This window comes from Hyaena hyaena, unplaced genomic scaffold, assembly GCF_003009895.1.
Source record: "Hyaena hyaena isolate Hyena2069 unplaced genomic scaffold, ASM300989v1 scaffold_589, whole genome shotgun sequence".
Taxonomy (NCBI): domain Eukaryota; kingdom Metazoa; phylum Chordata; class Mammalia; order Carnivora; family Hyaenidae; genus Hyaena; species Hyaena hyaena.
In genome coordinates, this window is record NW_024081220.1 from 1,136,720 (window position 1) to 1,149,922 (window position 13,203).

General features: G+C 61.1%; 2 protein-coding genes across 4 annotated transcripts; both read right to left on the reverse strand.

Moving 5' to 3' along the window:
- Positions 1-46: 46 nt before the first annotated feature.
- PLEKHH3 (pleckstrin homology, MyTH4 and FERM domain containing H3) lies at positions 47-8,458 on the reverse strand. 3 transcript variants are annotated; one of them, XM_039256776.1, is made up of 13 exons: positions 7,876-8,458; positions 5,868-5,923; positions 5,444-5,523; positions 5,151-5,342; positions 4,908-5,065; positions 4,684-4,804; positions 3,629-3,935; positions 2,865-3,072; positions 2,520-2,647; positions 2,118-2,250; positions 1,461-1,922; positions 971-1,162; positions 47-396 (listed from the first exon to the last, which is right to left on the reverse strand). In XM_039256776.1, exons 1-13 carry the CDS (start codon positions 8,035-8,037, stop codon positions 220-222), a joined length of 2,376 nt encoding a protein of 791 aa, XP_039112707.1. In that variant the 5' UTR covers positions 8,038-8,458; the 3' UTR covers positions 47-219. The 3 variants fall into 3 exon arrangements, 2 of the variants coding, with proteins under 2 accessions (XP_039112707.1, XP_039112706.1); XM_039256775.1 differs by having other exon boundaries at positions 2,511-2,647; XR_005532571.1 differs by having other exon boundaries at positions 309-396; positions 1,486-1,922; positions 2,511-2,647.
- Positions 8,459-10,663: 2,205 nt separating this feature from the next.
- On the reverse strand, positions 10,664-12,590 carry CCR10 (C-C motif chemokine receptor 10). Its single transcript, XM_039256709.1, has 2 exons — positions 12,567-12,590; positions 10,664-11,728 (listed from the first exon to the last, which is right to left on the reverse strand). The coding sequence occupies exons 1-2, from the start codon at positions 12,588-12,590 to the stop codon at positions 10,664-10,666; spliced, it is 1,089 nt and encodes a 362-aa protein (XP_039112640.1).
- Positions 12,591-13,203: the final 613 nt, after the last annotated feature.

Consider the following 13,203-nt stretch of genomic DNA (forward strand, 5'->3'; position numbering starts at 1 on the left):
AGGAAGCGTTTGTGTAAATAAGGATTTTTTTTTCTTTTTTCTTCTCTTCTACAAATAAATTAAGAAACAAACTAGAAAAGTGTCTGCACCCATTGCAGCTCTTGGGTGTGGTGTGTGCCCTGTCCCTGCAGGGCCAAAAGGGTCCATGGTTCCCTCAAATCTCAGAGCAGTCCAGGTCCAGGCTGGAGGCAGAAGGGAGGTCGTGACCCCTTGGCAGGCTCAGTCCTGCAGCTGCCCCAAACAGCCAGACTGTCCCTGGGGCTCATCCAGGCCCGGGTGCTGGCTGGGAGGGGAGGTGTCTGGCAGGTCTTGGCATGGCGGAGAAGGGCTGCGGCAGGGCCTCGCGGGGGAGGGATTGGGCAAGTAGGCATTCACCAGCTGCATGATCTCTTCCACCTAAGAGAAGGCAGCGGTCAGAGTGCGGTAGGGGCCGCTGGCTTCTCCTTTGTCTCACCCTCCACCCAGGCTCCGTACCAGGGCCTTACTAGAACTGCCCCCTACAACCTATCCTTCCTCATCACCACTCTCTGCCTCACTCACTACGTGCCAGTCACGCTGGTGTCTTTCTGCTTCTCAAAGATGTTAAGCTGATTGTCATCTCAAGGCCTTTACACTTGGAATATCCTCTCCCTGGAATGCTGTTCCCCCAGATCTCCCTGTGGCTAGCTTAAAGGTCACCTTGAGGATCCTTTCCTAACTGTCCCACCTAATGCTATGACCTCTGCCTCTAGTCACTTCTGGTCATGCTGACTTTCTTTCCTTGGTAGTAGTTACCACTTTCTTATACGGCTTTTGATTCCCTGTTTAGTGTCTGACACACCTGCTCTAATTAATGTCAGCTCCTTGAGCCTCTCTTTGATCACAGCTGGATCCCCAGTGCCTAGAACTGTACCTGCCCCATGCTCAGTGCTTAATAAAATGTTTCTTGACATCCTTCCCTCCTTCCACCTTCCACACCCTTTCCACTCACCTGGGGACTCTGCAGAAGGAGCTGGCTGTCTCCCACCCTCAATGCCAGGGTGTGGGGGCCCATTAGCTGGCAGGCGGCCACACGGCCATAGCTGACACTGTGGATGGGCTCTGCCTCACCCGGCCGGGAGAGGGACATGGCCTTGGCTCCCAAGCCCAAGCATAGCTTCTGTGGAGTGCCCCCACCAGGCTCCTAGGGACAGATAGGCAGAGTCAGGGCGGAAGGAGGGAGACCCACAGCATTATTTTTGTTGGGGGGAGATGGCTGTGAGCAGGGAGTTTCCCAGTCCCCTCTATGACCCACACTGCATGTGTGGAGGGCCTTAAGGCTTCGGAGAGGTGAGAACCCAAGGGACTAGTGACTCCTAGGATTTGGGAGGGGCAGCTGTGCTGGGTGTCAGGAGTGAAGTGACCCACAGTGGGGCTTGTGGCTCTGGGGCAAAGGTGTAGGGCTTGGGCCGCCAGAGTCCCCTCTCCCTTCTCCCCCTCACCGTGCTCAGCTCCAGAACGTCATACCGAGCAGCGCCGAACCCTGGACACTGCGCCGCCAGAGCCAGGTAGGCAGCCATGGCCTCAGCTCGGCCCATGCCCCGTAGCCGCTTCCAGCCGCCCAGCACAGCAGCCGCCGTGCCGGCGCCACCTCCTCCCTCGCGGGCCACGCTTCCCGCCGTGCTGCCGGCCCCGCCGTCGCGCCGGGCCCGCTCCGCCCGCCTCTTGGCCAGGCCCGGGCTCCAGATTGCCCCGGCCAGCAGGGCGGCGGAGGGGGGAGGCCTGGGGAATGGGCGGGGAGGGTCTTCACGTGGCGGGGCGGGGGGCGGCAGCAGGCGGTCCAGGCGTGGCAGGGGCGCCCTGGAGGAGAAGTCGCGGTGCAGGCTCTGCAAACGCAGCGCCGCCAGGGCGCGCAGCGTGTCGTCGGGCGGGGGCGGCCGGCCGCGCAGCAGCAGAGCGTGAGCCTAAGAGGAGGCAGTGGGTGTCAACGCGGGAGGGGCGGCGAAAACACCTCGGGGTGCAAAATCCGAGGTCTGGGTTCAAGTAAAGCCTCCCGGGAGGTTGCCATAACTATTAAATGCCACGGGCCAGAAAGGGCGGGGGGGATGGATTTCAGGCTTGCGGATCTTTTGGGGGGCGTGAATGCTGGAGATCCTCACCTGCTCAAAGAGGAAAGGCAGTTCGTGGCCGTCTGGGGACAGCCCCTCGGGGTGCAGAGGCCCGTGAAGACGCAGACATAGTCTCCAACCAGAGTCCGTCGAGTCATCCAGCCCGGCTTCCTCTGCTGCCAAACTAGAGAAGAGATAAGGACTCGGTGCGAGGCAGAAGCGGGACTCCCCTAGGGGCTGGCCGAGGCTGGCGGGGGGAGGGGCCAGAAGTTCGGAACGCCTTGAAGCTAGACAGCAAACCGCCCGAGGGCAGGCTCCAAAGTGAACCAGCAAACGTACTGTGCAGGGTAAACAGCCAGGGCTTCACAAAAGTTTGCTCAGGGATTGAGCAGAGCCGAGAGGCAGACGGGCTAACGGAGAGCGGGGCTGGGGCTGGACATTTACTTCTCAAACCTGGTGAGCACGTCGGCCACGAGGGTGCTCCCAGCCAGGGCTCGCTCCTGGGCCCCTCGCTGCTCATACAGCGCGAATGCGTTGCGGCTCCGGGCCAAGCCCAGCCGCCCCACGAGCTCTCGAGCAACCTGGATGGGAGAAGGCATGAGGGGAAAGTCAGACCGCGCAGGGGTCTTGCCAACTGGCGGGTTCTTTCAGATCTCTCAGTCTCTCCATACACATCCCTGACTCAAGTGATGAATCTCAGACTTGGGCAAACCTAGGGCCCGGGCACCGAGAGAGCCTGGCATGGGAAGCCAGGGTCGGGGGAAGGGTTGTGGTTTCAGGGGCCTTTTCTGGCTTTACCTCCCCCGCTGTTGTGTGAGAGTCTATGGCCACAGGGCAGGCACCAGCCCCCGGACAGTGCACGGTGCACAACAGCTCCTGTCGTCGGCTCAGCGCTGAAATCTCTGCCAGCGAAGGCACCAACTCTCGGCCGCGCGTTCGGCCCAGCGCTTTCCGGATGAAGCGCGCATATTCCGCCAGTTCTGTGTCGGGGAGCGCCTGCTCGGTCCTGGGGTAGGGAAACCCCGAGGATCAGTGCTCGGAGGGCTTGCCTTCTCCCTCTTCCTCTCGCCCTCTTATTTTATCGTTTCTTTCGTCTCATCAACTCCCTTCCTTCCAACTCTAAGTTCCTTGAAGACAGCGACCTGCTCTCTTCTGAATACCCTTGGAGCACCACATGGATGTGAATTACTGTCTAAGCCCCGAACAGCTTGCTCCTTACTGCCCCCTCCCACTTCCCAAAGTCTCCATGATCCTCCTCCGGGTTGAAATCCAAAATTCAGCCTCATTCCGCTTTGCAACTGGCTGGACTGCGTCAGCCCCGAGGAAAAGCAGCCTTTAGTAATTCCTCTGCCCAAAGGGGGCTCCTTTGGTAATTCCTCCCACGGGAAGCAGGATAAGATCTTTAGTCCCCACCGAGATGCTGTACATATTAGCAGGGGTCCAGTCTCTTCCCTTCTCTGGGCCTAAGTTCTCCATCCGCCAAGCAATTTGGCAAGGCCTGTCATTCTTTCCCAGCCCTGTAGCTCCCTTGCCTCGGCCTTACCCCACTCCTCCCCTCTCACCTCTCCAGATGCCCCAGGAGGTGCCCCCTCACAGCTCCCCCTGGCCGGAAGGTGCAGCTCATGCAGGTGAGGAGCTGCCAGTACCGAAGGGCCGCGGGGTCTTGGGTAGCCGGGGGCCCAGGGGGGCCCGCGGGGCCCGAGGTCTGCTTAGCCAGCTGCAGGAAGAGCTCGTCGCGGAGCGCGGGCAGGTCCCGGCAGGTTTGGAGCACACCCTGCATCAGGGGCCCGGGGCGCCGCGCCCCCTCCAGCGCCTGCAGCGCCAGGAACAGCCGCACCGCCTCCTCGCGCAAGGGTGCGTAGCCCGGACCTGTGGGAGGGTGGGGGCGGAGGGACGGTTTGGAGAGGGGACCCAGAGCTGGGCCCTGGAAGGAAGGCATGAACCAGGGAAAGGTCAGAGGGAATATAAGGGGACAGGGGGTGGCAAGGAGGGGAGAGTACGAAGGACAGGAAGAGTGAAGGGCAAGCAATGGTCCCCACAGAGCCAAGCTCTCAACCCCTACCTCCCAGGCATCTCCCCCTCGGGATCCACCGAGGCTGCCTTCTGAGTTTGGGAGCTATGGGGGCTGATTACAAGAAACAGGCTCAAACCCCGGATTCTGTAACTGGGCACTAAGAGCCATCACCATGGACTGGAAAACAGGCTAGACTGGGAGTCAGGAAATAAGGGTTCTTCTCCCAGCCTTCCTTAATCTTCTAGCTTCGGGACCTAACTAGTCACTATTCCTTTCTGGATGAGGCCAGCACATTCCCCCAAAGTTCTGGCTTTTCCAACAATTGTAAAGGTGGTATAGTGAAAAAGAGGGCAGAGAGTGTAAAAACTCATGAAGGAATATCAGTAGTTGGAATGAGACCCACAGAGAAGGTGGTCAGAGGGAGCCTCTTTTCCTATGCTGGCTTCCCTCTCCTCCAGCCCGGGTATCAGTTTGGTCAGCTTCCATTTTCACCTTCATCCTTCGACAAGTGAGGGGCTAGGTTTGCTTTGGACTTCTAAAGCCCGTGTCAAGCGAGGCATTCAGATTCCCCATCCAAGGGACTTGGGCCGTGGCACCACTCACCTGGGGCGCTGACACCGTACGGCAGGGGCAGGAGTGGAGCATACAGGGCCCCACTGGTGTGCCTCAGAATTGGGTTGCGCCGGTAAATAAGGGCCACGGCTTCCGGGTCCCCGCAACTCTCCTAGAAGTCAAGGAGTCAGGGATGGGAAAAGGGGCTCTCCAAACTCAGAAGGCTTCTGGGTTAACCACCCTCCTCTTTCTCGACGAAGTCCCCTCTTTCACACCTGAATGTCCCTAAGCAGCAGCTGGGTAGGGGTCTCCAGCGGCGCCTTGGAGGCGATCACTTCTCGCAATGCCACCCCCCAGCGCTCCGCCTCAGCCTGGCGCGGGGAGCAGAGCCGGACGCTGTGCTTCCGGCCAGACACGGTCACTGACCACAGACCTGGGGAAAGAGAGTCCGCGGAGGGCAATCAGGGCCGGCTGGGGCCGCTGCCCAGGGCGGTACAAGAGTCCCCACGTAGTCTCACCGGTCTCCTTGGGGCGGCGCTCCGGACCGGTAACCGAGCACAAGCTGGTGAGCACGAGGCTCCCGAGGCGCCGCGCCCCCTTCCCGCTGCTGCTGAACTGATCCAGGGAGTCCCTGGTGAGCACGAACCAGGCCCGGCGCGGGGGCAACCAGGGCCGCGCCCCTCCCCCGCGGGGCTCACGGTACAGCCAACCTGGGGCCAGGAGAGGGAGGGAAAGGAGGTGAGCAGGAGAAGACAGTATCCTCTCGAGGGTTGGGATTGGGGCTTCCAGAGTGCACAAGGTCGGTCCCCACCTTTCACCACGACGTCCGGGTCCTCCTCCGGCGGCCCCTTCTCTGGGATGAGGCTTCGCGTCTCCTCCCAGCTCTGCAGCCTGGGCCGGAGGGGAGGGAGGGTTGGGCGAGGCTGTCGGTCCTGCACCCCGCCTCCAGGGGGCTCCCCAGTCGGGGCTCCCCAGACTGCAAGCGCCCGGACACCCCTCCCCCAGGCTGTGGGAACCGCCGGGCCGTTCTGACCTCGCACCAGAAATAGCCCAGACCCCCCCTTTCTCCCCGCGCCCCCAGTCGGACCGCCCCCCCGGGACCCCGGCCAAACCACAGCGTCCGGCGTAAGGCCTCTCCCTTATTGCACAACTGCGGGAGAGCAGACGGCGAGGATTGGGGTCCTGGGAACGGGCTGGGGTCTCCAGACCACGAGACTCAGGGGGGCCGAGCTCACCTGTCTGGGACTGGCCCGCTCCTCACCGGCTGAGTCAGCGTCACGTCCAAGGGGCCCTGGGGAAACAGGCGGGGGCAGCCCTCAGGATCAGAGCCGTCATCGCAGGATGCCGTGGCTTCTGCCCCCAGGACAGCGCTGCTCAGGGAATTGAGGAATCAAGGAGTGGGGTCATGACTGTGAGGCAGCGAGGAGAAGCTGGAGGTCGCCCCTTCTGCCAGTCTCTAAAGAACAGCCAGAGCTAAGAAGTCAAGCCTCTCGCCTTGTCTCCGTTTCCCTTTGAAGACTTAAATCAGGGCGGGATAAGGTGGAAAGAGCACTGTGCACGGAGTCGGGAGACCTGGGTTTTAGTAAAAGCCTGATCACTAACTGGAATCATTAACCGGCTGTGGAACCTTCACAAGTCCCCAGAGTATTTGGGCCTTAGCTTCCTCATCTTTGAAAAGAGAGAGGTGGATGAAGTTTCTTCTTGCTGGAAGTCACCCTCTCCTCCTCATTTTCCCCTTCATTGGCTGGCAGGCAGGCAGGTGGTGGGCACAGAAGTGGATGAAGGGAAGAGGGACTCTTTCAGTATAGGGCTTTCTCCAAGAACTTCTTATGCCCTTCCATAGACACCCCTGAGACTCAATGGTAAGCAGACCCTCCCCCTTTGCTAGGACTCCGGAAGGGCAGGCTGGAAAATGGCACACACTCTCCAGGGGAGATGCAGCTCAGGATTTGGCCCTTCTCCCCCTTGCCCTGGAACTTCAACTGTAGACTGGGGTCTGAGAGAGGCCAAAACCCGTCCAGGAGCCAGGTCAGGCAGGAATTGTGCCACCGTCCCATTGCTCCCACACTGCTAAAGCCAGGAGGGGGAGGTGGGGGAGGCAGGGACACCTGTCCCCAAGCTCAGGGGAGGGGGGTGGAGGTGGAGCACGAGGGAGGCAATGGTGTGGTTCACACTGCCGACCCTGTCCAGCTGGAAAGCTTGGGGACGTCTGGGTCCTGTGCCTTCCTGGGTGACAGAGCAACCTATTTTCTAGAAGGTCTAAAAGGAGCTCTTAGCCACACCACCACGGGGCAGGTGCTGACCACTCTCTTAGACCAGCTCCCCTAATCGCAGTCCCCTGCTTCCCTCCCTCCACCCCCCTCTATATTTATCCGCCCTCCGCCTCCGCCAGGTGCTGGCGCCGGCCCCAGCGGCGCAGCCCGCCCCACCCGGGCACGGAGCCACCGGGCCTGCTGGGGACCCCTGAGCGGGGGATGGGAGCCTGACCCAGGCCATAGCACACAGGAGTCTGGTTGCCGGTGTGGAGGGCAATCGGGGAGGGGACGTCAGGGATTGGAGGTCTTCCAGACCTATTGAGCCTCAGTTTCCCCATGGGGAGATTCCACAAAACTGGGGACCGGCGTCCCTCACCATCCCCTCCGGAATTCCCCAGGAGCCTCACCAGGGAGGGCCGAGAGTTCTGTCTTGAGTGGCAGGGTAATGACGAAGGGTCCTCGAAGAGTGGTGGCCCCCAGCTCCCTGTCCGTGGGGTCCCTGCCACGGCCCCCAGTCTGAGGATGCCTTCTCCCCCTCTCCCAGGTCCCCGCGGCGGGAGCTCCGGCATCTGGCTCCAGCACTCAGCGCTCACAAACTGGGAGCGGAGCGGACCCAGGCGTCCGAGCCGCCCAGCCGGCCTCGCCACATTCCTCGGCGCTGGCGGAGGCGGAAGGAGACGGGATGGGACGCGGGGCCGGCGGGGAAGGGAGAGGCAGGGCCAGGTCGGGCCACGCGTGACGCCTCCCCTGCCTCAGGGCCCCCAGCAGGTGGACAGCGCCCAGCATGCGGCTCGAGGCCCACAGGCACATCCTCAGTAGGGCTGCTCCTTGAGCTCCCGGGGGCTCCTGGCCCCCAGGCAAAAACCTCTCCCACGTCCCTGGTCCGCCAAGAGCACGCCGTTTGGCTGGAGTCTGGAGCAGGATCAGACGTGACGGCTGGCTTTAGTGAGAGGGACTGAGACAAGGCTCCAAACCCCCCGGGACTTACCCTCCCGCCGCCCGCTGGACTCGGGGTCCGCAGCTCAAAGGTCTCCTCGTCCTCGTCCTCGTCCCCGTCCCCGCTAAACTCGCCGTCCCCGTAGTCCCGGTGCAGAAGAGTAAAGCCTCGACGGCAGCAGAGGAGCCACCACAATCCCCCGGGGAGAGGCATCCGGGCGAGCAGCCGGGGGGTGGGGGCTCGGGCAGCCGGGCCGAGCTGCAGGGGGTCGCAGAAACTGGCGGGGCTCCGACCCGAGCCAGGGAATGATGCAGCGGGAGGAGGGGAAGAGAGAAGGGGACAAGGAGGAGGCAGTGTCAGGCGCTGGGGTGCAAGGGGTCGCTTGCTAGCGCCTGCGGGGGGCTCGGTGTCTCGGCCCCCAGAGGGGGAGGGGGAAAGCGTCCAGGGCTGGGGGGGAAGCAGTGTCCGGAGCTGGGAAGTAGTGTCCGTTGTAGTGTCCAGCCCTGTGGGGGGCAGTGTCCGGTGCAGTATCCGAGGTGGGCAGTTGTCCAAGCTCCAGGGAGGGTCGTGTCCGGTGGGGTGTCCGGTGGCCGGGGCCCGGGCCGCGCGCGCTGCGCTCCCTGCAGCCCCGGGACTGGCGCGCTAGGGGCGCGAGCACAGCTCCGGGACCCCGCCTCCCCAACCCCCTCCCCTTCGACGGCCCCCCCCTTTCCCTCTTCTTTCTCTCCTCCCTTCTTTACAGGGCAGGGTGCAGTTTTCGTCACAGCCTCCCCTGCCCAATCCCTGTGCCTGGCGCCGGGCGCGGCCACCAATCAGACCACTGAAACCGCGGCGGGTTGCATCATGTGCCCCTGGCTTGGTGACAGCGGGGAGGAGCGGAGGAATAAGGAGGGAGGGGGCGGTGCGATGTTAGCCACGCCCCCGTCTCTGAGGTCGGACTCGGAGTGCTAGTGATGTCACCGAAGCCCGCCTTCATGCCCCTGTTTTAACTCTTGGCTCACCAACCAACAGATTAAAAACCCTCTCTAGAAGGAGCTTTGGAGAACGAAGGGATTAGAGCCTGAAGGAAGTCCCCGACTGCTGCCCTCTGAAGCCCTGTCTGGTCTCAGGGTCTCTGAGAAAGGAACGAGATCTAGCTACCTGTGCCAGGCTCAGCTCTAGAGGCAGCTCTCCGCCCCCGGATGGAGTAGTCCAATTCCTTGATGTGAGTCACCTTAATTTTTAACGCGAAGAGACTCGGGAAAGTGAAGACCTCGGTCGGGAATGAAATCTAATTTAGAGCGCACAGCTCACTGAACTCCAGTGGGGAGAGTGACTTAAGATTCCAGGGAATTCTGTGGTCTTCGAAGAGTGGAGGCCTCTCGGGGTGAAGAGCCTGGAGTTCTAGGTCGGAAGGGGTTAAGCGAGGCTCTAAATGGACGGGGAGGGGCGGGCCCACGAGCGGGGCGGGGCCAGGGCGACCTCGGGCGCGCGCGTGCGTTGCTGACTCAGCGGCGATTCCCGCGGTCTCCGGTGGAGGGTTCCAGGTTGGCCCCCAGTGACTGGCTTGTAGGACCTTCGGAGGATCGGCGCCATCTCCGGGCCTCCCCTGGATCCTGGCCCCTAGTGGCGGTGGCTCTGGGTCTCAGCCGCCGGAGGCTCTAGGAAGGAAGGCTAGCCTGAGCTGGGCGGGGCGGGACAGGGCGGGGACGTCAGGCCAGCGCCTCCCTTGAGACCTCCCCACCACACGCCGCCCTTCTGGCCTGGGGTCCCCAGACTTCAGGCTGGAGTGGTCGGGGCAGCTTTGCTGACCGGATGTTAAACTGCGAGCTTTGTCGCACGTGAACACGATCCTGCCTATCGTGCTTGTGTAAAACAAAGACCAGGAATCAATGCGACCGTCTCTAGAGGCTATCTATCCCGGTCTTGCCCTCGCCCCGGGTGACAGTGACCAGCACTGAGATTTCCTAGGGATCGAGACATTCAAACCATATCCTCGCTTCCCTGTCTGGATCCCAGGCCTTTGCCTGCAGGAAAGTTCTTTCCGATGTCTAACCTCTCTTTCCGGCAGGCTCAGTGCATTTCCTCTGACCCTGTCCCCAGGGAAGATGGAGAACGGCAGTCACCCCCACCCCCCACCACGCCCATGATAACAACTCTGGAAATTTTCAATTTGGAATTCTCTCCTTGGTTTTTCTCCAAGATGAAAAACTCCGACTCAACTTTTTAAATAACCTTTTTCTTTCCACCCAGAACTTTAGAAGGGACTGTAAAGTGGTAATCTAATCCAAAAGCCCACCCAAAACGGAAATCTCCTGCCCATTGTCCCTACCCCCACACCAGGCCCAGGCACACACAGTCCCCAACAGCCTTGGCCTGAACATTCCAGAGGCCAGGAACCCGGTACTTCGTAAGGCAGCCATTACTGGATAGCACTGTGGTTGTTAGAAAGCTTTTCCTTATGCTACTTTAAGAGGAACCCCAGCCCCTCCTTGCCTGACAGCTTTCCCACCTCACCTCTTGTTCACAGAGACCTGGTGAAGGTGGAGGGGGTGTCAGTGCCTGGAGCTTCAGCAGGCTCACCCCCACCCAGACTCTCAGCGCGTTCCACTCAGAGCCAATTGCACGGAAGGGGGAGGGGGAACCCACGGGTTCTGCCCTGCTACAAATCACTTCCAAGTCGGTGACTCAAAAATAGTAACAGTTGTTGGGTTGCATCTCATTTCCATGTTATCAATTTAATGTGGCAAAGTACAGAAGCAATTCCTTTAGGTCCCTACCTCCTTCTCAGTGTCTCCCCCACTACTCCTCTTTCCCACCACCCTCCCTGGAATCATTTCCTCGGCCCACCCCAGCCCTACTAGTCCCAGGAAGAGACACTGTGGGTCACAGTGGGAGCCGAACAGGAAGAGAGGCGGGGCCGGCGGGGGCAGCGGCCCCGGGGGCGAGGCCCTGGGCTGCAGCTCCCACCCCGCAGCAGCCTCCGCAGGTCCTGGCGGAATCGCAGGCCCAAAAAGGCATAGAGCACAGGGTTGAGGCCGCAGCGGGCCAGGGCCAGCCCTCCGGTCACGAGCAGCGCCAGATCCTTGCGCTTGCTGGCAGGGCAGCTCCGCTCGCGGGCAGCCAGTAGGTCGGCCGTATCCAGTAGCAGGGCGAGACTGTAGGGCAGCTGCAGCACCACGAAGGCCGCCACCAGGGCCACCACGACGCGCAGCGCACGCCGGCGCTCGGGCCCCCTGGCGGCCAGCAGCGTGCGGCCCAGGAGCGCATAGCAGGCGGCCATGACGCCCAGCGGCAGCGCGAAGCCCAGGACCACCTGCGCCACGGCGCTTGCCCCCTTCACCGTCTGCGTGAGGCCCTCGGGGAAGATGAGACGGCAGCGCCGCTGGCCTTCCCGCTGCCCGTCCTGGCTGAAAAGGAGAGCAGGCAGCGCGAGAAGCAGCGACAGCAGCCATATGATGGCTGAGACCACGTGTGCGCGGCCTGGTGCAGAGGGCCTCGGTCCAGCCGGGAGGGCCCGCGCGATGGCCACATAGCGGTCGGCGCTGATACAGGCCAGGAAGAGGAAGCCAGCGTGGAAGGAGGCCGAGTAGAGGCCCGAGATGGCGCGGCAGGTGGCACTTCCCAGACTCCAGCCCTGCAGGGCCCCGGCTGCCGCAAAGGGCAGTGTTAGGGCCAGCAGAAGGTCCGCCAGGGCTAGCTGGAGCAGGTGGGCAGAAGTGGGCGAGCGGACAGCACGTCGGGCTGCCAGGTGGGTGGCCAGGACCAGGCCATTGCCGGCTAGACCCAGTGCGGCCACCGCCAGGGAGACACTGGGTTGGAAGGCCCGACTGAAGGCCTGGACATCCGCCTTGTAGCAGAGTTCTGGCAATGGCTCAGCCGAGTATGCCTCCTCATCGTACCCAGAGTAGGGGCTCCAGGAGACCTGGGGAGGTCAACATGAGAGGAAGAGACTTTATGAGATACCTCCCACACACCTCCCCTTCCCCCACATACCTTCCAAGCTGGGAGCTCTTGTGTGTCAACAGTACAGAGGGAGAAGAGACAAACTCTTCTCCAAACTCTTCCTAGCACACCTCCAACAGGTCTTGGCTTCCACTGCACCCCTCCTGGCTCTGCATCCAGCTTCCTGGCTGACCTTGACCTGTTTGGACCTCAGTTGCCTAATATGCAATGTTGAGATTGGAAACCCTGACCAGCCCAAGTGGCAGAGTTGCTTGAAATAAGGAAGAAGTAATGGATGTGAAGCATCTGTGCTCTCCATTGGCAAGGTTTCTATCACTAATAGATCTCGGAGCTTCAGTTCTGTTCGCAGCGCCCTCTCCTGGAAGAACACACCCACATGCAGACTCTGCTTCAGAGCTGGTCCCTGGACTCCAGGCATGGTGTGGAGAGGGTTTCTCAGGTCTCTTTTCCTTTCTCCCCTCCCCACCCCATCTCTACCTCCAGTACAGGTACACTAAACGACTCATGGCAAGGCGGGGGGTGGGGGAGGTCTCAAAGGTTGAGGCTCAGGCTTTCTGGTCTCGGTTGCAACCTCGGACTTCTAGGTTCAGCTCACTGTTCCCCTCTGCCCAGTCCCATCCCCCAACCCCAACTTCACATCACTGGTCCCATCTATCTGGAAGGCCCCTGGTCCTAGATGGCTCCAGGCATCCTGGATAGGTCACAGCATGGCAGAAGCTTGTTACCAAGTGCGCAAATCCCATCCCTTTGCCTTACGCTCCCTCTCTATAACCCCTCCTCCCTCCCCCCACTCCCACCTGTTCTGCAGGCTCCGTCCCCATCTCTGGCTACACGGGTTTCTGAGGTATAGTCACTGGGGAGAGAAGTTAAGCTAGTGGGACAGGAAGGAAGGGGCGGGGAGAGGGGCCTAGAGGGCGGTGGGGATTAGGGTCTGTGAGCCCTTTTTACCTAACTTTCCCATTCCACCCTCTAATATATTTTTTTTCCTTTTTACCCTGACAGTAAAAAAGAATGGGTTTTTGGAATATCATTTGCTAGCTACTTGTGTGATCTTGAGTACGTTTACCTCTTTGAGCCTCAGGTTTTTCATCTGTAAAGTGGAGTAACGCAAAAATGCCTTGAATTGACAGGGTCATGAGAGTGCCCAGCATGGGTCCTTGGGGAACAATTTGCCTCCAGAAAAGGTTAGATTCTTCTACTTACTCTTCTCACCTCCAGGTCCCCCCCCCCACCCCGGTTTTCTTGGAATTTTGAGGACCTCTCGGCTGGCCCTAGCCTGCCTCCCCCCATCTCTGCGGCCACAGTCCCTGTAAGCCTCGGGTTATTCAGGGTATTTCCCGGCGGCTGGAGGCTCTCTACCCCCGCCCTTTCGCAGCAGGGCTGAGGCGCGCGCTTGCGCGGGGTCCGGGAAAGCGGCGCGTGCCGGGAGAGAGG